General features: G+C 43.9%; 1 protein-coding gene across 2 annotated transcripts in view; it reads right to left on the reverse strand.

The window, feature by feature from the left end:
* Positions 1–17,676, reverse strand: part of RACGAP1 (Rac GTPase activating protein 1) — a 36,578-nt gene extending 18,902 nt beyond the window's left edge. For both annotated transcript variants that reach the window (XM_068267254.1, XM_068267253.1), the window contains exons 1-4: positions 17,509–17,676; positions 5,063–5,151; positions 2,560–2,762; positions 2,204–2,340 (exon numbers count right to left, since the gene is read on the reverse strand). In XM_068267254.1, the coding sequence (XP_068123355.1) occupies positions 2,204–2,340; positions 2,560–2,762; positions 5,063–5,147 (425 nt within the window). In that variant the 5' untranslated portion in view covers positions 5,148–5,151; positions 17,509–17,676. The remainder of the gene's footprint in view (positions 1–2,203; positions 2,341–2,559; positions 2,763–5,062; positions 5,152–17,508) is intronic.
* Positions 17,677–27,863: the final 10,187 nt, after the last annotated feature.

Below are 27,863 nucleotides of genomic sequence, written 5' to 3' on the forward strand. Positions count from 1 at the left end.
TGAAGTGGTTAATTTTCCCATTGTACCAATAAATAACCAAATACTAGCATTTAAACATTTTTTTTAAGTATTATATTTTGTGCTAATTTTCAGGAGATAGAGTCGATGCATCAACAGAATACTACCATTGGGTTAAAGAGCACCTGTATCAACTCACAGTAGGGGAAAAAAATATTCAGGATTAGTGATGGTCATGTCTAGGAGAAGTAATGGAGAAGCATGTGATTTTTTTTGATCAGCCAATAGATTTGCAAAGCTCTGATTTGATGCGATCACATCGTAATTTAGCACATGATCATGACTAGCAAATCAAAGACATACATATCTATTACATGACCAAACTAATCACATGCTTCTCCAGGAGTTCGCGTAGACATGACCATAACTATTCAGGATACCAGGTTTGCATTATCTAGAATCTGAAATGATTCTTATAACCATATATTGCTGTATATTACTATGTAGCCCAGCCCTACCAGTAATGTTTAACCTAGACTTGAAGTCATGCACCCTTCTGCCTCAGAGGACTCAGAGGTCAACTAGCTTTACTGCTCTCTACAGAGGAGAGGGTGGGTTACACGGTAATTTACCTTGCCAGCAGTAAAGATGCCAGGTGCTAATGATAATTGTAAGAATGTAAATCTGGGTGAGGTAATATTTTACAACAGGGAGAAAAAAAAAAAATCTATACTGTATTGGAAAAAAGAAAAATTTTATTCATTGAGGTACATTCAGCAAGGACTCTCGAACAAAAAACAAAGCCAGTGTGGAAAATTCTATGTTTTTCTGGTTGAACTCGATGGACGTATGTCCTTTTTTCAACCCAAATAACTATGTAACTAGGTTTTACTGGCTACCCATCTCAAGTACCACGTCGCAAAAAAAAAAACCCACACCACACGTCCAGAATGTTTGCGCAGTAGCCCAGACTGACGCGACTGGGGCTGATCACGGCTGAATGGCAGACTGTGGGAAGACGCATGCCTATGGAGCTGGAGGAAGTATAACATTTTTAGGATCCCTCAGCTTCCATTTCTGAAATGAGCATTCTGACTTTTTCATATATGTGATCTTATCTCCACCAGTTATGATCATAAGTTGGATTCTTTAGTGGTGTGGATTGATTAAATACTCTTTTAATCTGAAGTATATAGAGTTCACTTGAAATTGCACCATTAATACCTTTACTCAAACGTCTGCACGGGTGAGGAAGCATACTTTCCAGTATCTCAGGGCCTTTAGATGGCACTGTCCCTTTCATTACACAGAGAATGAAAATGCATGCTTGTAGGATCGTCAGGGACACATCAATAAGGGTACTGGGGATATCTTCATTTTCATTACAAGCCTAAACATTCATCAATTCCTGCCAGGGAATCACAGTGTACAGCAAAGACCCTGTTATTCGGAACTTAACTAACCGGAAGTCTCAACTAATTGGCAAGCCTGAGGGGATAACGAAGACTTTGTTTTGGGGGCTTTCAGGGGTGTTTGCAGGCATTAAAATACTCACGGAGCCGCCAGTGACATCTTGTAGCAGTGTTCTCCCCAGAAATTTTTTCCAGCCAGGTGGAATGAAATAGTAGCAGAGTGGGGCGAGATGAGAGAAAGTAGGGCTGGTGCTTCTGTGCGCAACTCAGCTTACAGAATAGGAGGAGGTGAGCAGATGACAGCCGGGTGCTCTCCAAAACTAGCCGGGTGGAGCATCCGGCTAAAAGTGCCTGGGGAGAACACTGTTGTAGCCTACCTGCAGTTCCTTGCAGCTTCCAGCATCCACACATGGCTCCCGGCATGTTGCATGACCTGATGAGGGCCAGGCGACACACTGGAGGACGCCAGAAGGTCGCTAGGAGCAACAAAGGCTGCAAACATGTAGCTGGAGGCTCGTGAGGGGGGGGGGGGGTGTTCGTGCTTTTTCATTCGGAAGCTCACAGGGCTGTGGAGTCGGTGTTGAAGCAATTTTGGGTACATGGAGTCGGTGATTTCATAAACTGAGGAGTCGGAAGATTTTTATACCGACTCCACAGCCCTGGATGCTCAAGCAACCTGCAATCACATGTACCTGGGCATCAAGCCCTGCCCCCTGGTACTGGATATTAGGAACTGTATTTATGGCCACAATCCAGAGCTCAGTAGGTATATCATTCTTGCAATGAATGCATTTGTCAGTGAAAGTGAAGTTACACCTTATCAGCAGCCCTACCTTTTCGTCCCATTGCCATCAGACATGTGAGTTCTGTTGTTAAGAAAGGCTAGGGCGCTCCTTTGCTGTTCGCTGAGCTGGATACTGCCAGAGGGATCGCACATAAGCAGCTCTCTTATTAGCTGAATCTGACGCTCCTGATAATGTACAAAACCATGTGTTAGCCTTTGTCTTGACAAAACAAAGAACAATTGTTCTTTTTCAAAGTTTAAAAGAACATTTCTATGTAGCAGCAAAGCAACTAGATTCCCAGCTGTCAATTCTAATGAAAAGTGTAATATAATTGGTTGCTATGGGACACAGCTGTTATTTCAGAGACTTTGATAAATAAGGCCCCTATAATGCAGCCATCTCACCTGCTTCTCACACTCGGCCTCTGCTCTCTGTCTTCTCTTGATCTCCACATCCACCTGATTGCGAGCGTGCTTCAGCTTCACCTCCAGAGCACTGCGCTCGGTCTCAGTCTTCATCAGCAGCTCTCTGCTTTTCCCCAGCTCTTGCTCTGTCTTCTGACATTTTCTCCGAAAATCTTCAAAATTCCTAGCGAGCTGGTAGAATTCTGCGGAGTGCAGATCGACAATAGACATTTAGGAAAATGTCAGGTTAATTCTGTTGACAAACAAACCTGCAGGTGATCTCTACCTAAGGGCTCCACTGGCAAAGCAAAGTGCTTTTCCTTCCAACAATCAATTACGCTACAGGAAAGAATCTGACTGAACAGCAATGGCCTTTCCAATTATATTGTGTTTCATATTGGTGAAATCTGACGGATGCCAGCACAGTACTAATGTTAAATATTGACATCGAAGTAAAACAGTAATAAGCTTACATTGATTAGCATAACCCCAGAGAATATGCAGTTTCCCAAGCAGGGATTAAACTGCACCTTTACTTTAGTAAACACATTCTACTGAACAACAAAAAAGTAAAGGTGATAAAGCTGAGAAGAACAGATAAACAGTGATGTGCCCTGAAGTGAAATATCTACTTTAACCCCCTTGGCGTTATGATTCTTTCTGGATTTTAGGGTGTTAAAGCAGTGTAATTTTTTGCATGCTTTTAGATCCTAAAACCTGGGGAAAAAAATCAAGCTGCTAGAGAGTGCTACAGCATTCAAGCGCTCACTCACCTCCCTGGGCTCCAGCACTAGTTTTCCTTCTGTCCTCTGGGTGTTGCTGTAACCCTATGGTGAGATTGCCGGCTGTTATGACAGCCAGAGATCTCACCATGGGAAGCAGGGCCTCGGAGAGGAAGTATGGTGGCCGACATTGGGATCCCGGAGGGGTTAGGCCAGGCCTGGGCAAACTCGGCCCTCCTATTGTTAAGGAACTACAAGTCCCACAATGCATTTGCCTTTATAAGTCATGACTGTGGCTGTCAGACTCCTGTAATGCATTGTGGGACTTCTAGTTCCTTAACAGCTGGAGGGCCGAGTTTGCCCATGCCTGGGTTAGTTAAATGGCCCACTGCTCTGCATAGGCCTTGCCCCGGCTACCACGAGTTCAGCTTGGGGGTACCGCTCCTGGCATGTTTTTTGCACCCCGAGCAGAACTTGTGATTACCGCTAAGGAGGTTAAAGGAAACACAAGGTGAAAATAAACTGGTGAAAAACAATTGTGTCTATCCTCCTCCTAAAAATTATTTTTTTTTTTTTTTTTTTTTTTTTTTTTAGATATTCCAGTTTTAATTTACTTTTTTTTTAAATTTATTTACTTTTCAAGTTTCAACGGTTCTCTGCTTAACGACACATACATGAGCAGAGAAAGTTGTGCATGAGCCGCTTTGTGCCACTGTACAGGCTTGCACTAAGTGCTGAGCTCGTACATTGATAGAAGCAGTTACAAGAAAATATTCAACAAGCTCAAATATATGTTCAGAGGGTCCAAGCACTGGAGATGCAATCACCTTTTGAACTTTTCAGTACTTTATTTTACAAAATAATTATTTTGGCTTCTATTTACTTTTCTGGAGAGCATACTGCATTCAACTGCACTTATTTAACCATCTTAGCGGTATGGACGAGCTCAGCTCGTCCATCACCGCCGATGGCTGCCGCTCAGGCCCTGCTGGGCCGATTTTGCTCAAATAAAGAGCAGCACACGCAGCCGGCACTTTGCCAGCCGCGTGTGCTGCCCGATCGCCGCCGCTCTGCGGCGATCCGCCGCGAGCAGCGGCGAAAGAGGGTCCCCCCAGCCGCCTGAGCCCTGCGCAGCCGGAACAAATAGTTCCGGCCAGCGCTAAGGGCTGGATCGGAGGCGGCTGACGTCAGGACGTCGGCTGACGTCACTCCGCTCGTCGCCATGGCGACAGGAGAAGCCAAACACGGAAGGCTGCTCATTGCGGCCTTCCGTGTTACTTCTGGCTGCCGGAGGCGATCGGAAGAACGCCTCCGGAGCGCCATCTAGTGGGCTTTCATGCAGCCAACTTTCAGTTGGCTGCATGAAATAGTTTTTTTTTTGTATTTAAAAAAAACCCTCCCGCAGCCGCCCTGGCGATCTTAATAGAACGCCAGGGTGGTTAATAACAGTTGCAATCGGACCCCCGAAGTGGTAAGAAAATATATATATATATATATATATATATATATATATATATATATATATATATATATATATATATATATATATATATATATATATATATATATGATTGTATCATTAGTGGGCACCTTTAGTTTATAAGTGAAGTGCATGAGGCAAGTATACAAATTTTACTTTGGGGAGGGGATTGTAGGCAAATAGTAGAATAATCATTAACATATTTGCATCAAAGAGGGCTATGATTGGGGCAACTCAAATGTTACTTATAACACTAAAACCACTGTCAGAAAATAGTAAAAAAAAGAAAACCCATACTTACGTGGCTCTATACCCTCATTCAGGACTTCTACCTGGCGCATTAACTGGTCAAAATGATTTCGCACATTTAGCACGGAAGTTGCCATTTTCCTACAGGAATAGCAGAAAAAAAAGCAATCTGTAATATCTGCATTATACGCAAGTTTACTAAGCATTTACATAATGCCGAAATCTTCCGCAGTGCTTTTACAGAGTATAAGTCGTCTTGCTAACTCAGCTCACAATCTAATCCATACCATAGTTTTATGGCCATCATAGTCTAGGGCCAATGTATTAGAGGAGCCAATTAAACCATCCCTATGTTTTTGGGATGGGACTGGAGAAAGAAACCCACGCCAAGACGGGGAGAACATACAAACTCCGTGCAGATAGTTAAGTACAGTGGGTTGCAAAAGTATTCGGCCCCCTTAAAGTTTTCCACATTTTGTCACATTACTGCCACAAACATGCATCAATTTTATTGGAATTCCACGTGAAAGACCAATACAAAGTGCTGTACATGTAAGAACATGTAAAACATACATCATTCCAAACATTTTTTTACAAATAAACTGCAAAGTGGGGTGTGCGTAATTATTCAGCCCCGAGTCAATACTTTGTAGAACCACCTTTTGCTGCAATTACAGCTGCCGGTCTTTTAGGGTATGTCTCTACCAGCTTTGCACATCTAGAGACTGAAATCCTTGCCCATTCTTCTTTGCAAAACAGCTCCAGCTCAGTCAGATTAGATGGACAGCGTTTGTGAACAGCAGTTTTCAGATCTTGCCACAGATTCTCGATTGGATTTAGATCCGGACTTTGACTGGGCTATTCTAACACAGATATGTTTTGTTTTAAACCATTCCATTGTTGCCCTGGCTTTATGTTTAGGGTAATTGTCCTGCTGGAAGGTGAACCTCCTCCCCAGTCTCAAGTCTTTTGCCGTCTCCAAGAGGTTTTCTTCCAAGTTTGCCCTGTATTTGGCTCCATCCTTCTTACCATCAACTCTGACCAGCTTCTCTGTCCCTGCTGAAGAAATGCACCCCCCAAGCATGGTGCTGCCACCACCATATTTGACAGTGGGGATGGTGTGTTCAGAGTGATGTGCAGTGTTAGTTTTTCCGCCACACATAGCATTTTGGCCAAAAAGTTCAATTTTGGTCTCATCTGACCAGAGCACCTTCTTCCACATGGTTGCTGTGTCCCCCACATGGCTTGTGGCAAACTGCAAACGGGACTTCTTATGCTTTCTGTTAATGCCTTTCTTCTTGCCACTCTTCCATAAAGGCCAACTTTGTACAGAGCATGACTAATAATTGTCCTATGGACAGAGTCTCCCACCTGAGCTGTAGATCTCTGCAGCTCGTCCAGAGTCTCCATGGGCTTATCTGCATTTATGATCAGCGCTCTCCTTGTTCGGCCTGTGAGTTTAGGTGGACAGCCTTGTCTTGGTAGGTTTATAGTTGTGCCATACTCCTTCCATTTCTGAATGATCGCTTGAACAGTGCTCCGTGGGATGTTCAAGGCTTTGGAAATCTTTTTGTAGCCTAAGCCTGCTTTAAATTTCTCAATAACTTGATCCCTGACCTGGCTTGTGTGTTCTTTGGACTTCAGTGTTGTTGCTCCCAAGATTCTCTTAGACAACCCCTGAGGCCCTCACAGAGCAGCTGTATTTGTGCTGACAGATTGCACACAGGTGCACTCTATTTAGTCATTAGCACTCAGACAATGTCTATAGGCAACTGACTGCACTCAGATCAAAGGGGGACGAATAATTATGCACACACCACTTTGCAGTTATTGATTTGTAAAAAATGTTTGGAATCATGTATGATTTTCGTTCCACTTCTCATGTGTACACCACTTTGTGTTGGTCTTTTATGTGGAATTCCAATAATATTGATTCATGTTTGTGGCAGTAATATGACAAAATGTGGAAAACTTCAAGGGGGCCGAATACTTTTGCAACCCACTGTATATGAAACGTTACAATGTTCAACATTTGTAGGGGGAAAAAGTGAACATTTTGTTTTTCTGCTCATCAAAATAAAACACTGAGTTGCCAGTAGTTCAATACTTCTAGTTCTCTTGGTAACCTTACCAGATTGTAATTATAAGGACAAAAATTACAGATTTTTTATATCAATTCTCTGAAAGCAATAACAGAGTTCACAAATTAGATAAGAGTAGAAAGCCATTTCAGATCATGCAGTTCCGACACGGTTTATCAGCAGACGCTATAAGAGAATGAAGAATCAACACATTGCATTCAAAGACTTTAGAAAAAGCTGAAAACGACTTGAGCCTACCACGGATCAAGAATGCTGGAAGATTGTTATTATACGATCAACAATTCATGATCTTACTGGCATCATGTTAAAAAAGCTGATGCACAGCCAGCTTGTTTTGAATTCAAGCAAAAACATCTCAGTGTGGTCCACTGACCAATACCACGTTGTTGTTAGCTCACATAATATTGAGATCAGTGTACAAATTTAGTGCTCAGCTCTTTGAAAGTACCCACATCGCCATTTGGAGAGCGGACGAGACCAGAAATGTCCCACTGCAGCAGGAACAGTGGCGATTAGCTAAAGCTACATACACCAGTGATCAGCAAAGCGCTGTTGCTAATGTATACCTATGGGATCATTCTCACTGACAGGGCTGTGGAGTCTAGGTCAAAACAATTTTGGTACCTGGAGTCGGCGGTTTCAATAAACAGGAGTCTGAGTCTGATGATTTTTGAACCAAATCCATAGTCTTAGTAAAAATTAGACTAAGGAGTCGGATGTCAAGGAGTTGGAGCAATTTTGAGTACCTGGAGTCAGTGGTTTCATAAACTGAAGAGTCAGCGGATTTGTACAATGTTTCTTGTACTGTGAATTAGCCCTTATTGCTGGGCATACACGGCTCGTTTTTGATTTAGATGGCTCGATACATAATGTCTGACCTCCCACTCGATCGTTTCGCCGCTCGATTTTTGATAGCAGTGAATGGAAAAAGAAAAAAAAAAAAAAAAAAAGGAGCGGAAGGTAAGAATCGACTGCAGAATAGTGCGGGAAAAATGAGCAGTGTATGCCCCGCATTAGACCAGCGCTTTAACATTTTATTGGTAAGTACCCCTTTTAAAACCAACCCTGTACTCACCAAGTACCCCCTAGTATAGTAAACATCACAAGTACCCCTTGACAAATATACAATTGTAGTACATAATTGGTTCTAAACAATTTCCCAGCATTTACTATTGCTTTTAATTAACTAAAATACTAATTTGGTGTTTAAAGAGGAATTTTCTAAAACTCTAAATTTGTTAAATAATCGTACTCAATGCCAAGCCGCTGCAGCTAAAGCTGACAAAATTTTGGGATGCATTAAAAGGGAAATAAAAACTTGAGATGCTAGCATAATATTGCCCCTGTTTAACTCTCTAGTAAGGCCACATCTGGAATATGGAATTCAGTTCTGGGCACCACATTACAGGAAAGATATTGCAGTTTTAGAGCAGGTGCAGAGACAAGCAATAAAATTGATACGTGGGATGGAAGGTCTCACTTACCAAGAAAGGTTAGATAAACTGGGTTTATTTAGTCTACAGAAAAGACGCCTTAGAGGGGATCTAATTAACATGTATAAATACAACAGAGGGCAATATAATAGCTTGGCGGATTAGCTTTTTGTCGCTAGGCCTTCTCAAAGGACTAGAGCACATGATCTGCGCATGGAGGAAAAACGTTTTAGCCATTATTATTATTTAGTATTTATATAGCGCCGACATATTACGCAGCGCTGTACAGTGTGTATTTATATATTTATCTTGTCACTAACTGTCCCTCAAAGGAGCTCACAATCTAATCCCTACCATTGCCATATGTCTATATTATGTAGTGTAAGTACTGTAGTCTAGGGCCAATTTTAGGGGGAGCCAATTAACTTATCCGTATGTTTTTGGGAATGTGGGAGGAAACAGGAGTGCCCGGAGGAAACCCACGCAGACACGGAGAGAACATACAAACTCTTTGCAGATAGTGCCCTGGTTGGGATTCGAACCAGGGAACCAGCGCTGCAAGGCGAGAGAGCTAACCACTATGCCACGTGCTGCCCATTTAGGAAAGGGTTCTTTACAGTAAGGCCACATACACACATCAGACTATTCTTTTGAAATTGAAAGATCACAGACCAATTTTACCCCCTTCCATGTAGTATGAGAGCCATACCTTCAGTCTTTTCTATGGAGCTGAACTCCCCATCAGAAAAAAAATCTTTGCAAGATGCTGCACACAAAGATGCTGCACACATTCAAAAGATCAGTATCTGCAAAAGATCTGTTCCTGCCAAAGACCCGTTCCTGCAAATTGCATTCATAGTCTATGAGATCTGCAGATCATCATACCCACGTTGTTTAACTGACATTCATCTGCAGATCTGAAAATCCATCCTGGTGGATCTGATCTGCAGATGAATGTCTGTTAAACAAGGTGTGTATGATGATCTGCAGATCTCATAGACTATGAATGCAATTTGCAGGAACGGATATTTGGCAGGAACTGATCTTTTGAATGTCTACAGCATCTTTGTGTGCAGCATCTTGCAAAGATTTCTGTCTGATGGGGGGGGGGGGGGGGGGGGGGAGTTCAGCTCCATAGAATAGACTGTGTAAGTATGGCTCTCATACTACATGGAAGGGGGTAAAATTGGTCTGTGATCTTTCATTTTCCAAAGACTATGGTCTGATGTGTGTATGAGCCTTAAGAGTTGTTAAGATGTGGAATGCATTGCCACAGAAAGTCGTTATGGCAAACTCTATACCTGCATTTAAAGGGGGCTTAGATGCTTTCCTTGCGTTGAAAGGCATCCATGGCTACAATTACTAGGTAATGACTAATGATGTTGATCCAGGGATTTTATCTGGATTGCCATCTGGAGTCGGGAAGGAATTTTTTTCCCTTTTGGGGCTAATTGGACCATGCCTTGTAAGGGTTTTTTCGTCTTCCTCTGGAAGAACAGGAATATGTGAAGAAGCAGGCTGGTGTTGTATTTTGTTCTCTGGTTGAACTAGATGGACATAGGTCCTTTTTCAACCAAAATAACTACGTATAACTATGTTATTCTTGGTTAAATATATCAAGTCCAAGTACCCCCCGAAACCTTCAGAAGTACCCCCTGGGGTATGCTTTCCACACTTTTTGCAGGAAGAGGGGTGATAAATGCATTTAATATGTGAGTTGGTGAAATATGTGAGTTGGTGAAAAATTGCGGTTTTTCTGCATCATTTTCATGCAGGGGTTCCCTGACATTTGAAAACAAATTTAAGGGTTCTTCGGCCCCAAAAAATGTTGAGAAAGGCTGCATTAGTCTATACCTGGCTGAGATGACGGTTTAAGACTGACTTGGCCAAGAATCTAGAGTATGTACAGGTGCCCCCTGAAAAACTTAAAGTGGACCTGAACTCTTGCACAACTCAAGGTAAAACAGAGAGAAATGCACCGTGTGATCTCTCAGCTGTGTCAGCACAGAAATTTAGCAGAAACCGCTTATATCAGTTCTATGCAGGAGCTGCCACAGATGTCTCTGTGGTCTCGTTTTTAGGGTCCAAGGGCTGGTTCACATGGGCATTTGTGGCGTTTACGACGTGGCGTTTTTTGGGATCTACCGCCGTCCCATTCAAGTGAATGGGAGCATTTAGAGCTGGCTTTTATGAAAGCCTGGCAGTAGATCCCGGCGTTGCGTCTAATCTTGAAAGCAACATGCTGCTTTCAGAGGCGGTAAAGGCCAGGAAACAATAGCAGAGACCAGAACTGCTAGCCTTAAACGCTTCCCAAAAGCTTTCAAAAGCTAGCTTTTAAACGCTGGTGTTTGAACGCAGCACCAAGTGAAAGCTGAGCAGACGCCCGTGTGAACCAGCCCTAAAAGCTTTTGAAAAAAAAAAACATGGATTTTAGACTTTAAATCTGGAAATAATCATTACAAACGTCAGGGAGGTTAGAGGTTATGCTGTTGCTTATCTTTTAGAGCAGAGAGCAGTTCCGGTCCACATTAAAGGCATGTCATCACTGCCAATATCAGTGTTCTCCCCAGGCTCTTTTAGCCGGGTGCTCCACCCGGCTAGATTTGGTGACCACCCGGCTGTCATCGGCTCAGCTCCTCACTCCTCCTATGCTGTAAGCAGAGTTGCCCTGCATTTTTATCTCGCCCCACCCAGCTGCTTTTTCATGCCACCCGGCTACTATTTCATGCCACCCGGCTGGAAAAAAATTCTGGGGAGAACACTGAATATGAATTTTAAAGTGTACCAGAGCTGAAAAGTAAAAAGATTTTATACATACCTGGGGCTTCCTCCAGCCCCATCCGCCTGGATCACTCCCACGCCGCTGTCCTCCGCAGCTATGGTACCGGGCCCCCGCACTTCTGTCAGTCAGAGCCAGTCTAGCGTAGAAGTGCGCTGTTGGCGCATCTCTCCAGCAGCGGCTGGAGAGATACGTAGAGGGCGCGCACTTCTTCGCCATAGCTGGCTGCGATGATGGAAGTGTGGGGACCCGGTTCCCGGAGCTGCAGACATCGGAGGAAGGCGGCACGGGAGCGATCCAGGCAGATGGGGCTGGAGGAAACCCCAGGTATGTAGAAAATCTTTTTACTTTAGTCAGCTCTGAGTCCCTTTAAAAAGGACACCCGAGGCGAATATAAACTAATGAAATAAACAAATGTATCCATCTTCCTTCTCCTAAAAATGACTAAGATATACCACAGTTGTGTTTTATGTTTAAATCTACTTTAAGTTTTAACCCCCAGATGACAAAGAAAGGTCACCGATGAAAAATACACCAGCATAAAAATGTGATTTTAAACCAAAACAGTTTAAATGTCCATCCACTTAGATGCCTAAGCTCCAGGGGCTGTGGAGTCAGAGTTGAGGAGTTGGAGCAATTTTGGGTACCAGAAGTCTCAAACTGAGGAGTAATGCTGGGCATACATTGTGCATTTTTTATTATCAATCGAGCCGCTGATGACTCGATTGATAATAATCAGACGTGTCCGATACCCCGTCGGATCGATTCCGCGCTCAATACCGGCGGGCAGGACAAAGGAAGAAACGAGCGAAAGATAAGGAAGCGCCGCGGGGACGGGGAATCTATCCAGCGGCTCGCTACACGGTACAGAAACGTACCGTGTATTCACAGCATAAGATGATTTTTGTACCAACTTCACAGCCCTGTTAGGACACAGGTTTGCTGTAAGCCCCATAGACATATTACAGCATTCTCTGTCCACTCAGTGTACAGCTTCCAAATGCTAAGTACAAGATCATCTCAGACAGCCGCATTGTTGATTCGGCCGCTATTGCTGGCGAACGAATTACAACGTTCTAAAAGTAACTTAAGCTCACGTCTTCTGACTGCGCGTGGGTATAGCTGTATTTCCTATAACAGCCTATGGTGGTGCGGGCTACAACAAATCTCCTGCGCTGTTAGTACAGCGCTTGCTGATATTTATTAAAGGGGTTTTGTGCTAGTTAAAAAAGTAAAACAAGCTGACACGTACTGCCGGGCATTATTCGTTGGACGACAGACGAAAAATGCGCGTTCCCGTTCGAGTCATTGGGAGCCTACTGCGCAGTACGAAGTTTTCTTGTACTGTGCCTGCGCAGTAAGCTCTGATGACGTGTGCAGAAGCGAGAGCTCGGCCACACAGCCGCAGTGTAATCACTTGTGTGATTACACAAGAACCCGGCGACGGGGAACGGCACATCAGGAGAGGACGGCGTGGCACATTACCACTGCAGGGGGCTGATAGAAGCCCCAGGTAAGTGTCAGCTCGTTTTACTTTTTAAATTACACAGAACTCCTTTAAATACATTAGAAATTAGTCCTGGAACTCAATGTGACTTGGTTATATGTCCACAACAGGGCACAGTGAATTATCACAATTGCAGGAGAAAGCAAGACAAGGTAGCATTGATCTACCTTTATGCCAATTTTACATTGGAAACAGAATTTTCCCTCAAAGATTGCTTGCTTGCTTATAAAGCCATCTCCACTTATCACTCTGCTGCAAGTCAACACTTCAAGTCTATGGCAACTCTGAGGCCCCATTCACACGTAGAAATGCAAAATGAAAGATTTTTTTCCGCCGTTTTGCATGAGTGATTTTTCCACGATTTCATGCGGAAAAATCACTGAACACCGCTGCGATTTTGCCGCGATCGCATTTAACGATTCTATAGCCAGGAAATAGTCTGAAAATGGTGCATGCGACACGTTTGCGTTTTTGGGCGATTTATGGCGATTAGCGTAAATCGCCCAAGTAAGAACGGGCCCATAGGGTTTCATTACACTAGCAATTTTTAACTGCGCTAGCGTTTTGCTGAAATCGTGGCAAAACACTCTAGTGTGAATGGGATGTAACCATAGACCTACACACAAACACTTCCAAGCAGTGCACAGCAATATGCAGGTGAATTATGTAAATCTGTTAGAGACTGTTTAAATCCAAAAAGAAAATATGCCCTAAGGCCACAAACCCACTAGGAGCGATTTTTAATCGCTAGTTATTTGAAAAAGCTCTTGCTAATGCAATGTTGTTGGGGATTTTTATAAAATCGAATTGCTCAAGTTCGATCACACTCGTAGCATTACATTAGTAAGAGCTTTTCAAATCGCAAGGCGCTCAGAAAATCACTCCTAGTGGGTTTCTGGCCTAACTCTACTTTTAAGACTCATGCAACATATTACCAAACAAAAGAAAGGAAATTGGAAAATATAACACCTTTATTAACCACCCTGGCGTTCAATTTCCCCAGGATTTCCATGCAAAAAGTGTTTCAATTAATTTCCAATAATTTTCAACCACTTTTTTTTGCAAGCAATTTTTTTTTATATTGAACTCAATACAGTGTTTTCTGCAAGTTGTTGATGACGCTGTGTGACCCTGGTGTCATCAACTCCGATCAACAAGGGACATGTGATCACAGAGGGAAAAGCAGAATTCGCCAAGGGACATGGAAGAAGACACTGGGGAAGCTATCAGAGGTACGCAACGAGGGATCAGCACGTCAATGGTGAGTATGTGAGCCAGGTATATAGTGAGCCAGGTATATAGTGAGCCAGGTATATAGTGAGCCAGGTATATAGTGAGCCAGGTATATAGTGAGCCAGGTATATAGTGAGCCAGGTATATAGTGAGCCAGGTATATAGTGAGCCAGGTATATAGTGAGCCAGGTATATAGTGAGCCAGGTATATAGTGAGCCAGGTATATAGTGAGCCAGGTATATAGTGAGCCAGGTATATAGTGAGCCAGGTATATAGTGAGCCAGGTATATAGTGAGCCAGGTATATAGTGAGCCAGGTATATAGTGAGCCAGGTATATAGTGAGCCAGATGCCCCCCTCTCAGCATGCTGTGGGTAGCGATCTGTGCTACCCCAACGTGCAGAACAAGCATCCAGCCACCCTAGGGAATCCCTGGGCAGCCAGCAGGGCAGAGAATGTGCAGGGGTTCCCCCTTGTATGCGGAGGCTCCACCTCTGTGCAGGCAGGGGAATCCCCCTTCTATGGCGGCTGTTTGGGTGGCCTATCCCCCTCCTCCCTGTCTCAGCCCGGTGAATAAATAGATCTACTCACCCGAGGGCTTTCTCCAGCGACGGCTGCGGCGCATACCCTCCTCCATCTCTTAAGTATCGTTCTCTGTACAGTTACATTATGAGACTTGGTGAGGTCACCAAGTTTGGTAATGTGCTGTCCTTTAAAGTTTAACTTGAACTGATAGTAAAAAGTCAAAATAACCATACACAGGTCATACTTACCTCCTGTGTAGGCTATTCATCAATCTCTTTCCCCTCTCCTGCGTCCCATTTGTCCACTGTGATCAATGTATTTCTCCATCCTCCATTTTAAAAATGGCCATTACCCCCTAACAGCTTCCTGGTCAGCACACTGTTAAACTGTAATATCACCCACTTGAGCCATAGGGAAACAGACATTACCTTGCACATTCAGTTGTAACTGACAGCTGCTGATATATAACTGACAGTAACTGGTATATTTCAGTTCTGACAAAATATTGTCAGAACTGGAAGGGATCACCATAAGAAGAAAATGGTGAGTCTCAGAGAGGAACTGACAGTGAGGTTAGTATGTAAGATTTATTTGCAGCTACATCATAGGTTTATTTGAAATAATTTTCCTCACTTCAGGTTCCCTTTAAAAACCTGTATAAAAAAAAAAAAAAAAAACACCACCGTACAACTCACCTACTCCTAGATCCGATCACTGATTTTTGCACCTTGTCAGCACTCCCGTTCTGCTGCTGTGTCCCCCCTATCTACCAGCATCTTCACTGTAATAACGCTGACCCAGAAGTACTTTCAGGTTACTTCCAGGTCAGCGCGGTGAAGCTGCCAGCAGAACGGGACAGCTGACAAGGCAGCGATCAGATCCAGGAGTAGGCGAGTTGTGCACTGGTGTTGCTGCGGCCGGTGGTAAACTACTAAAAAACGCAGTGCTCTAACCGGAACTTTTTTTCCCAGCTGGGTGGCATGAAAAAGTAACCAGGTGAGGCTAAATGAGAGAAAGCAAGGCCGGTGCTTCTGTGCACAACCCTGCCTACCACATAGGAGGAGGTGAGCCGATCACAGCCGGGTGCTTAAAACTAGCCGGATGGAGCACCAGGCTAAAAGAGCCTGGTGAGAACACTGAACCGTCTGTGTGAACTGGCTCTCACATAGAACTTGTTCCCCTGTGACAGGTACACTTTAAAGGTGGCTATACATTGTTCTAATTAAAGGTTTGTTCACACTATACGCGCTGCTGTGCACATTTCAGCAGCACATATGGTATGCGATCAGCAAGAACATCAGAAGTGCATAGAGAGCACTTCTGACATACTATGCATGCTGCGCAGCACTGCTGCACACATTTTTGGCTAAGCGCATTGCTGATCACATTCACTGTAATGAATGGGATCAGCAGCGCAAGGCACAGCAACGCGTAAGGCATGCGATCGGGTGCGCTTGCGTTCAGAGCGCACAGCCATACGCATTGCCTAATTGAACAAGGCATTAAGCCCCGTCTACACTATAAGATGTTGCAGCGATCCGGCGGCTCGATTAGCCGCCGGATCGCCTCTTCCGCGTGCCCGCCGCGTCCCCGCATTTGATTCCCCACTCGTCCCCGTCGGCACCGCTTACCTGCCATTGTCCCCTCACGGGGAGCGAGCAGGGAATCGGCGGTGCGGAGATCCGTCCCGTCGGATCTTATCAATCGAGCTGCATCAGCGGCTCGATTGATAAGGAGCATCGCGTCCGCATCTACTCGTGTAGATGCGGCTTTAGAGATTAACCATTAGATCTATTGCCTGCCTGCACACTGCAGTCATTTCCAAAAGTTCTCAGCATGAAATCTATTAGCAATCCAATCACCCTGCTGCCCCATTTCTTTCTAAAAGATAATTTTCCTTCTATTTAATACAACTTTTCATCACTTTGCAATTGAAAAAGTACCAAAAAAACAGGGTGAAAAAGTACCAAAAAAACAGGGTGAAAAAGTACCAAAAAAACAGGGTGAAAAAGTACCAAAAAAACAGGGTGAAAAAGTACCAAAAAAACAGGGTGAAAAAGTACCAAAAAAACAGGGTGAAAAAGTACCAAAAAAACAGGGTGAAAAAGTACCAAAAAAACAGGGTGAAAAAGTACCAAAAAAACAGGGTGAAAAAGTACTGGCAAATTTTTTTGAGTATTATTATTAATTTATATATATAGTGCCAACATATTCCGCAGTGCTTTACAAAGCACAGTAAGAACACACGGGGAACATGGGTACAATCAAAAAATGTACAGCAGAGTCTCAAGCAGCACAAATATTGCAACATAAACTGTAAAAATTAGGAGGATGACCCTGCCCTTGCAAGCTTACAATCTAAAGGGTAGTGGGAGACACACTAGGTAAGGAGACATGGGGGAAATGGATGAGGTAGTGAGCCTTTGATTACATTTGTGAATAAGTAAACAAGTATGTTCTTGCTTGCTAGTGGTTTTAAAAGGTAATTTATTGACACGTTCGAAAAGATCACCTAGGAGAAAGAGTTAATTGCATATGGGCCCAGGACTTGGGTTGCCAGATTAATGCTGCTGGTGGGTATTATGATGGTAATGTAAAACTGTATGACTTTCAACATGCTCAGTAGCATTTGTATGCTACTTCCGATGGGTATGCTGAAGTAGATGTAATCTGCTGATCAGGCAGGTGAAACACTTCCACCGGTCTCTCCAGCTGAGCTGGAAGGAGCCTCATCCCCAGGGAGGTATCACACATGCCAGTGCTGCCCGGTGCACAGTAACAGGTGTACGGTTACACAGCCATGCACGCTACCTGCAGCCTCCCCCCACCGCTTCCTGCAGGACACAGGCCTGGCCACCTCCACAGCCCCGGGCTATCTACCACTCTCTATACACTACAGATGCAGCCGCGCTCTCTTACCCTCCTGTGTCCGAAGCCCCGTCCAGCCACGCTCAGCAGCACATGCGCAGTCCCACTATCACCGGCCTCCACTACCGGGCTCCGTGCGAAGATTCCGGTCACAGTATCCCGCACAACGGCTCCCGCCTGCTCAAAGTTTGAATCAAACTCCGCCTACTGGAGGAAGAGTTACTAGGGTAATGACGTAACGTCGCGGCAGTAGCAGCAGCCTGTTGGGCGGGAATTCGTGTGTGACAGACACAGGAAGGAGGCGGGTCTATAGCTACACGCCACGCATGATAGAGGGGAGGAGGTGGGGAGACGCTTTCTACTGGCTCTTCTGCAGCAATTACGTTACTGCAATGCTATGTGATAGACGTTAGTTGAACTTTCGTGGTTGGAGGGCATGATGACACACTGAACGTTTGTCAGTGTTATTGAATAATATACGCAAAGCTCCGTATAGAAGCAGTGTGATCAGTTATAATGTTGACTTTGCAATACATCCTATTCAAAGCCTAGCAGTTTGAGAGGTGCTGAATTTCCCTGAGGTTTCCTGCTGGGGCCCCAAGTAGTAGACCAGCGCTGCGCTTAGGGATTAGGGGCAGGGATGGATGGAGTCAGTTCTACGATGGCTTTGAGTCTGAATCCTCATCCCTTTTCCATAGAGGTGACCAACTTTAGCAGAATTTGTACGATTTTCTGTTGGCTGAGATTGCTGAATCACTCCTGAACTGACTCCATAGTTATATTTACTTTTTCCACGGACAGCATGATTTTGCTACCTATTAAAAAATATAATATTGGAATAAGTAAATAAAGGAAATGTAGCATGAAGTGCAGGTGATTTGGGCCCAGTTGACATCATCATAGGCTGTAAAGGAATTGCGGCGCACAGTGAGTAACTTCAACGCCGTCAGTTAAGTGACAGTTAAATTTACTTTTAAAACACTAATTAGTCCGCCAGCAACAGCTGGCGGCCGAATTACATCATCCCCACCATCCATATCGACCTGGAGGGCGAATAGTAATTAACACCGCTGGGGCTTGTGCAGGCGCAGGGTAAGCCGTATATCGGCTGTATCCTGCACCCAAGTCTCCCGGCGGCGTATTCATAGGTACGCCACCCAGGAGGACTGTCAAGGGGGTGTGCTGACAGACCTCCTGAGTGAACAAGTGCCAGCGGCGGGAAAAGGACTTCTCAGAGGTCCTCTATCCTAGCTGCCTCCAGCAGATGCACTGCATCTAAGTCTTCAATTTACCATTAAACCTGAATGGCAGCAGCGCCAGTGTTTTGCCTCTTTTCCTTCTAAAAAATTGTATGTGGTCATCTATTGAAAGACTTCTACCTATTAACATGTTTTATTATCTGGAATCATACTACAAAGTGCAATCACGTCATTTGTTGCATGATTTTCCTTAGTTGTTTGTGGTGCGTTTTTAGGTGTCAGTTCACTCAAGTGATTTTGGAAAGGCCTCTTTCAGACAATCATCAGACAGGCAGTGAATTCACAGCCTGTCAGCTGCTTTCCTGCACTGGTTGGTCACTTGCTAGCCCTCAGTACCGCTTTAGGCAGGTGCCCCCTCCATAGAGTTAGATCTGTGCTCAGACTCGACATGTCGCAGTTGGCAAGTACGCAGTTCAGCCTCCAGGCTTATAGTGTTCCCACTTATGAGCTGCATTTGTGCAGTGCTTCCATTTATAGTTAATAGAAGCACATGAAGAACACTTTAAAGCACACAAAAGCGACTACCGTATGTTTTTATAGTATTCTCTCAATCAAAATACAAACCATAATTAAAAATGTGCATAAATGCTTGCAAATCACACCAATGTGGTTCGCCGTTTGTAAATGCATTATCTTTTTTAACCCACACAAGAAACATATAGTGGGCTTGAGCCCTAATGGATTGAGCCTTAATGGAAGGAATGCCATGACATTTGTAGCTATGTACAGTATTTGGGCTCGTTCACACTGTGTGCAGTGAAGTGCCCTTTAGGGCCCTTTCACACTTCAAGGGTAAACCTGCGTTGAGTTGTCCTAATCTGCTGCATGGTACTGTTAAAGCAATGAAAGGCAATGGAACCTTTTACCCATAATGCAGTGTGCCGGAAGCTGGCAATGCAAGGGCAGCAGTGCGTTACCGCACAAAGCCTGCTGTGATGCAAGTCTATGGTTGACACGCGCAGCGTAATCAACATAGCACGGTGCGTTATGCATATGCAAACCTACTGCATTTTACCGGCCCTGCAGATCCTTTTCCGATAGAGACCTATGTAAAAATGCATCCACCCTGAATGTGACAAGTAAATGGAGTGGAGTGGACACTAAACTGGTCTGATCTGCTCTAAACTGAACAGACCATCACAGACTACCTATAATCACCTATAGCTGGCTACCTATGCTGGGGGCAACTATACCAGGCTGCCTATACTGGGGGTAACTATACCAGGCTGCCTATACTGGGGGTAACTATACCAGGCTGCCTATACTGGGGGTAACTATACCAGGCTGCCTATACTGGAGGTAACTATACCACCCTGCCTATACTGGGGGTAACTATACCATCCTGCCTATACTGGGGGTAACTATACCAGGCTGCCTATACTGGGGGTAACTACCAGGCTACCTATACTGAGGGTAACTATACCAGGCTGCCTATACTGGGGTCAACTATACCAAGCTGCCTATACTGGGGGTAACTATACCAGGCTGCCTATACTGGGGGTAACTATACCAGGCTGCCTATACTGTTAGTAACTATACCAAGCTGCCTATACTGGGGGTAACTATACCAGGCTGCCTATACTGGGGGTAACTATACCAGGCTGCCTATACTGTTAGTAACTATACCAGGCTGCCTATACTGGGGGTAACTATACCATCCTGCCTATACTGGGGGTAACTATACCAGGCTGCCTATACTGGGGGTAACTATACCAGGCTGCCTATGCTGGGGGTAACTATACCAGGCTGCCTATACTGGGGGTAACTATACCATCCTGCCTATACTGGGGGTAACTATACCAGGCTGCCTATACTGGGGGTAACTACCAGGCTGCCTATACTGGGGGTAACTATACCAGGCTGCCTATACTGGGGGTAACTACCAGGCTACCTATACTGGGGGTAACTATACCAGGCTGCCTATACTGGGGGTAACTATACCAGGCTGCCTATACTGGGGGTAACTATACCAGGCTGCCTATACTGGGGGTAACTATACCAGGCTGCCTATACTGGAGGTAACTATACCACCCTGCCTATACTGGGGGTAACTATACCATCCTGCCTATACTGGGGGTAACTATACCAGGCTGCCTATACTGGGGGTAACTACCAGGCTACCTATACTGAGGGTAACTATACCAGGCTGCCTATACTGGGGTCAACTATACCAAGCTGCCTATACTGGGGGTAACTATACCAGGCTGCCTATACTGGGGGTAACTATACCAGGCTGCCTATACTGTTAGTAACTATACCAAGCTGCCTATACTGGGGGTAACTATACCAGGCTGCCTATACTGGGGGTAACTATACCAGGCTGCCTATGCTGGGGGTAACTATACCAGGCTGCCTATACTGGGGGTAACTATACCATCCTGCCTATACTGGGGGTAACTATACCAGGCTGCCTATACTGGGGGTAACTACCAGGCTGCCTATACTGGGGGTAACTATACCAGGCTGCCTATACTGGGGGTAACTACCAGGCTACCTATACTGGGGGTAACTATACCAGGCTGCCTATACTGGGGGTAACTATACCAGGCTGCCTATACTGGGGGTAACTATACCAGGCTGCCTATACTGGGGGTAACTATACCAGGCTGCCTATACTGGGGGTAACTATACCAGGCTGCCTATACTGGGGGTAACTACCAGGCTACCTATACTGGGGGTAACTATACCAGGCTGCCTATACTGGGGGTAACTATACCATCCTGCCTATACTGGGGGCAACTATACCAGATGGCCTATACTGGGGTCAACTATACCAGGCTGCCTATACTGGGGGTAACTATACCAGGCTGCCTATACTGGGGGTAACTATACCAGGCTGCCTATACTGGGGGTAACTATACCATCCTGCCTATACTGGGGGTAACTATACCAGGCTGCCTATACTGGGGGTAACTACCAGGCTACCTATACTGGGGGTAACTATACCAGGCTGCCTATACTGGGGTCAACTATACCAGGCTGCCTATACTGGGGGTAACTATACCAGGCTGCCTATACTGGGGGTAACTACCAGGCTACCTATACTGAGGGTAACTATACCAGGCTGCCTATACTGGGGGTAACTATACCAGGCTGCCTATACTGGGGTCAACTATACCAGGCTGCCTATACTGGGGGTAACTATACCAGACTACCTGTACTGGATGTATTTTTTTGTTTTGTGTTTTTATACCCTGCCTGGGCCCATCCAAAGTTTCACAGGGGGGCCCAGTGATATCTAGATACACCCATCTCCTACCCATGTATAACAAAGGTTAAAGTTTATTACAAATAAAAGTTGACTCTACAAACTTCATTAAAATAATTTAAGGTTGTTTTTCGGCCACACAGACTCAGAATAACTATTGTACATACATACCGTATTGTTAAATAGGAAGCAGCTTGATTCCTGTCCATCGCTAGCTCTTTGTTGAAGTTGTATTGTTTTCATGCCATAGCAGAATATTCTTCTGTTTGTCTTACTTTAGCACAGAACTGGAAGAAACAGCCCATAGTCTGCCTGTCTGTGTTGCACTATCTGCCTACCTCTCATGTATAGATATGCTTTTTCTGTCACAAGTTCTACCTCAGAAGGTAAATAGTGCATAGTGCTGGAAAAGTCAATAGGTGTATGTTAAAAGTCAACAAGATCAGGAAGGAATGCGAACTATAGGATATGGCCAAGGTGAAACCTGAAACATCCTGGAAAAATATTCCAATGGTCTGGGCCCCACAGGAGCTGTATCAGCCTAGGCTAATGGCAATTCAAGGCATTCCACAGGAGCAATTTTCTCAAATCGTGGCTCCTGCGGCATTTTTGGAGCAATTTTGCTTTAAAGCAGGAGAATTAGCCATACTATGCCAGGGAAAAAACACATAAATAAGTAGATAAATACTTGATCTACTTACATAACACATGTATTGTACTGTCCACATTTTGATTTCAGTGAATCTTATATAGTAAATGAAGAGAATTCTGCTCCTGGTGGGAACCATGTGGTTTGCCCACAGTTTAAGGCTAAATACTGATGTCATTTTTTCCCTTAACTTTTTTTTTATTCTCCAATCGCTGAGTCACCTCAGCCTTGCTTGTAAACACAAGTGAGCAGAGGATCATGTTTCAGCTAGGCAGAGAAATAAAGGGATACGGAGGAATATATTAAGATAAAAAGAACCCCCAGCATGCAACTGTTTGGCAATGACTATTAAAAGGGCCAGTGCTCCTAAGGTATGTGATAACTCCAAACTATAACAGTAGAAAAAGTTTTGAAAGTTTTAAATGCAGGATTAGCATCTTTATCACTTAATACACTCAGACCAGTTGCTGATGAAATTTGATTTTTATGGTGACAATTCTGCTTTAATACAAAGTATAGGGTTGCAGTTAAATAGCTTTTTAATCGCTTATACAAATCGATTTGGCAGCGATTTTACTACCCAGAACAACAACAAAAAAAGGAAATCGCAATCACTGTGCAAAGCGCTAGCAATTAATTCAAACGAGCTATAAAATCACCAGAAATTGCTCTGGAAAACGCTGCTAAAACCGCTGCAAAAAGTGCCTAATGATTGTGATTTGTAATGTCTAGTGTGCCCAAGCCCTAAGGCCTGGGATTTACTAGAGTGCCTTCAGCAGCGGTTTATGCTTCGAAGAAATTGCCAGTGTTTCCATAAGCGCTTTGCTGCTGAAAGTGAATGGTCATGATCCCGAAATCGCAAATGCTTTTCATGCAGCATTTACAGATCGATTTCATAAGGGAGAGCTGGGCCCAACATCGCTTTCCTAGAAATGTTTTAAGTGGCAAAAGCACAAGTGGGTCCCAGGCCGAAGGGTGTGTGCGGCTAAACCCATACATTCCAGTGGCAGGAGTACGCTTCTGGGTGTGAATTATACTTTGTATTACGTCACGTGTGCATTGTACTGTTGCTGCATCCAGATTGTTGATGATGCTGGATGCACACATCTCACTTCTCATCATTTGATAGCACTTTTAAGTCGATACGATCACATCTGTGCAAAATCCATGTAAAAAATTAATAACGATCAATTATCATTTTTATTGGAATCTGATTGATTGAGAGCATGGGATTAATTCCCATTTGCTGTAATTGAACATAATCAGCATTGTCACCACACTCTCTAGTGTGAATAAGCCCTAAGAAGAGTGGCACATTGACAGAGGCACATGGAGAGGAAGATATGCTTGTTGGTTAGATAGTGTGACACTGCAGCAGACAGCCTGAATTAGAAGAGAAGAAAAGGGGTTAGCCGAGGACAGGTGGATGATGTTCCTTTTCAGTGAACAATGCCAGCAATTTACTTAAAATAATTGATCACTTACATTATGATGCATGGCATTACAGCCTGGAGTGGCCTGGATTAAATTCCAGGCAATGCCCAACCCCACATAAACCATAGCTTCTTACATACATCACCCAGCCTCATCCCAGAAACTGGAGGCTGTACAGAAGCATTACTTTCCTAATCATAACCACAGCACTTACTAAATGGATGTCTTATTTTCTGCTGGTGGATATCATATAATGGATTAAACTACAGGACATGCAGCAATCACACCATATTCTCTTAATAATTCACATTGTGGCCAACCACACATTCTTTGGAAATGGGTGTAGATTCATTACGTTTTATAGCGATGTCTATTGCTCCTTCTTCTTCTTCTTCTTACAGTTGTCTGTGCGCAAGAAGTTGCTGTCTTAATGAACTCTGGGGAGTCTGAAGGCGCACTCAGCGCAAGCAATCTATTGCTAGAGCCTTTATTTTGCAAACATTTCCTGTACAGCCATAATGATTTAAGCTGTTATTTCTTTGTTCTGTCTCAGAGCTGGTTGTACTGTGAGGCATTATTATCTGCTACCTGGAAGAACTGGAGATAGGAGTGTACAGTAAATCCAGGTCTTTTTTCACCACACAATTAAGTTAGAACTCCTCTGTTGTTGAGAAATGAGTAATCCCTTCAGTTCAGCTCTACAAATTGCTAGGATTAAAGACCAACTAAACTCAAAATAGAAGTTGTAAAAAGGGAGTCTGAAGCGATTTTAAAAATAAAAAACAAATACTCACCTGAGGAGAGAGAAGGCTCTGGGTCCTATAGAGCCATCCCGTTCCTCTCCTGGTCTCTGCATTCCTCTGCAGGCTCCCCCATTAGCAGTCCATGACTGTTCGGTCGTGGACTGGTCTCTCCACCTTGGGTGGGCTTCGGCAGTCTTCGGAAGCATTATTCATTATACAGGCAATCGCTCTGCCCTCCCAACCTGAAAAGCCACTATGGTGCTTCCCAGCTTGGCAGCAGCGGCTTAAGTGGTGGCTGCCAAGCTGGGGCGGGAAAATGGCTGCATTGCAGAGGAGAGGGACAGAGGCTTCACCTGTATAATGAACTACAGGTAAGCAGGTAATTAACCCTTAGTCTAGTATCAGAGGCAGGAGAGGTCACAGAAAATGTAGGATATTTTGATTACTCTATTTACCGGTAAATTGTTCCTGTTTAATCAGCATTGGCATACTGGCACCCTAAACAGCTGTACAGGTCTGTTGTCTACTGTAATTTGACAGATTCACTTTAATATTGATATCCTGATTTGATCTGATTCCACTCACTGCATTTAGTATATTTAAATTACTCAGATTTGTGAGAATAGGGTCAGTAGGTGGCCTGATTGTACATACAAAATATATAAAAAGAACAATGATACATTCAAGTTACACTTTGAAGCGGAATATAACCCTGCATTTCAACTTTGCTCTAAAACATTATTTACAGTATATTATATGCAACCAGCATTTTTTTTTTTTTTTTTTACTAGACCAGCATTGGAAGGGTTATGCTGGATACACACGGTGCATTCGTGCACTCGATTTCCCGCTCGATTCCCGTCGATTCGTTTATTTCCAACATGTCCGATTTGGATTTCGATGGATCGTTAGGTTGATTTGGCATACTTTGCATGTGAATCGACCTAACGATCCATCGAAATCCAAATCGGACATGTTGGAAATAAACGAATCGACGGGAATCGAGTGGGAAATCGAGTGCGCAAACGCACCGTGTGTATTCAGCATTACACAGAGCTTTCAAGTTCCTGGACAGAACTGCAGACGCATCCGAAGCTGACATAGATACATTTTGTTTACATAAATGTATCTAAGTGTTGAATGTGACTCACTCTCTCTGACTGAGAAGGAGCTGGAGGACAGCCAAAGAGTATGTAACATTTCTCAATAGATACATTTAACTAAATAGAATGTAACAATCTGAACTTCTGCATATCTCTCCACCGAACTTTAAACCTCTGTGTTTAACCCTTCCAATGCTGGTTTAGTAAAAAAAAAATGCTTTTTGCATATAATATGCTGTAAATAATGTTTTAGAGCAAAGTTGAAATGCAGGGTTATATTCCGCTTTAAAAAAAACTTGGAGAGGCTATATGTGTTTGATGTAAAAACGTACAACATCTCAAAACTTTATTTTTATACAGCTCCATTTTTCACATCTCTGTACACGGTAAGAACGTCTTCTAGTTATAAAGAAATAAAATAGTCAAAAAAAAAAATCCAGAAATTCATGCAACAGTAGTAATGAGAGCCCTGTTGAGAAAAGGTTCCAGTCTACAAGAAAAAGGAATATATACAAAAGGAAAGGGAGATTTGATTTTGTTCTCGAACAAGTAATAGCCTAAAACTTGGAAAATGTCTTAAAATAGGATAGTAGTAGAAGAAATATTTTACAAGTCAGGGTTTTATGCTTACATGAAGGATAGGTTAAATAGTACATTCATAGCCAAATTCCATATTTTACGTTTACAGTGGTGCATTGTAGAGATGGTCAGAAATGACAATTTTCGATTCTGTGGAATTTCCACAAATTCTGATTTCCGCTACTGCTTTCTTTCGACGGTATTCCACTTTCTGCGGATTTCATCAGAAATTTCCACCGACCGCTTACCGCACTACAAATCCTCCCTCTCTGATTGGCATATTCATTCCAAGTCTTCTCATTGGCTTAAAATTACTGAATATCAGTATTGCGGCTTTCCGTGGAAATTTCTGCTTGCTGCACTACAAATCCTCATTCTCTCATTGGCTTTTTCAGTCCGGGTCTTCTGATTGCTTAAAATTACCGAATAACGGTAATGCAGAATTTCTGCTGAAATTTCCGCTGTTTCCGCCAGAATCCACCTACCGCACTATGATTTCTGCATTTTGATGTGGAAATGCAGGAAATTTCAATTCTGCGGAATCTGAATGAGCATCCCTAGTGTGTTGCGGTGCGACGTAATGGCTGCATTATAACCCAGAAAGTTGCACTGCAATGCAAAACCTATGCGGCATTCACAGTGCAGCCGGTGTGCTGCCACCTAAGTATGGCATCCCAGCGCACTGCATGCAGCGTGTTTCCGCATGCGTTACCAGTGACAGTTAAGCATACTTTTCCTTGATGATATGCTTCACTATATGTGACGCAACTGTCGTATAATGTGCGGTGCAACTTTTCCATTCCGTTGTATTTCCTTCCTGTTTTTACTGGGAATGAAATGCAGCTCCCACTGTGAAGGTAACCTTATTAATGCAGGACTGTTTTCTACCCTTGAGTACTGCACCTGCGCAGAACGCTCCCAGCCATCGGAGCGTGAGCGGTAAGGCCGCGCTCACGCAGGCGCAGAAGACATCTGCAACAGAGGGAACCCCGGCTGGAAGCGGAACTGCGGTGAGGGACAGATAGGCTGCTAGGGGCTAGAGCAGGCATGGGCAAACTCGGCCCTCCAGCTGTTACGGAACTACAAGTCCCACAATGCATTTGCCTTTATGAGTCATGACTGTGCCTGTCAGACTCCTGCAATGCATTGTGGGACTTGTAGTTCCTTAACAGCTGGAGGGCCAAGTTTGCCCATGCCTGGGCTAGAGGAAGCCCCAGGTAAGAAGATTTTGGGGTTTTTTTTACCCTGGATGTGTCCTTTAAAACTTAAACTAATGATAATTTTGCAGTTATCTTAAAAATGGTTTTGAATAACCTGGTGACATCATCATTCTTTCCTCACTGTACTCTCCTAGCAGCAGAGCTATTAGGGGGCTTGATGTTGCCACCAATTGCATGTTGTTCTCAGCACTATGTTGATCTCAAGTGGTGA

The sequence above is a fragment of the Hyperolius riggenbachi genome, chromosome 2 (assembly GCF_040937935.1).
Source record: "Hyperolius riggenbachi isolate aHypRig1 chromosome 2, aHypRig1.pri, whole genome shotgun sequence".
In the NCBI taxonomy this organism is placed as follows: domain Eukaryota; kingdom Metazoa; phylum Chordata; class Amphibia; order Anura; family Hyperoliidae; genus Hyperolius; species Hyperolius riggenbachi.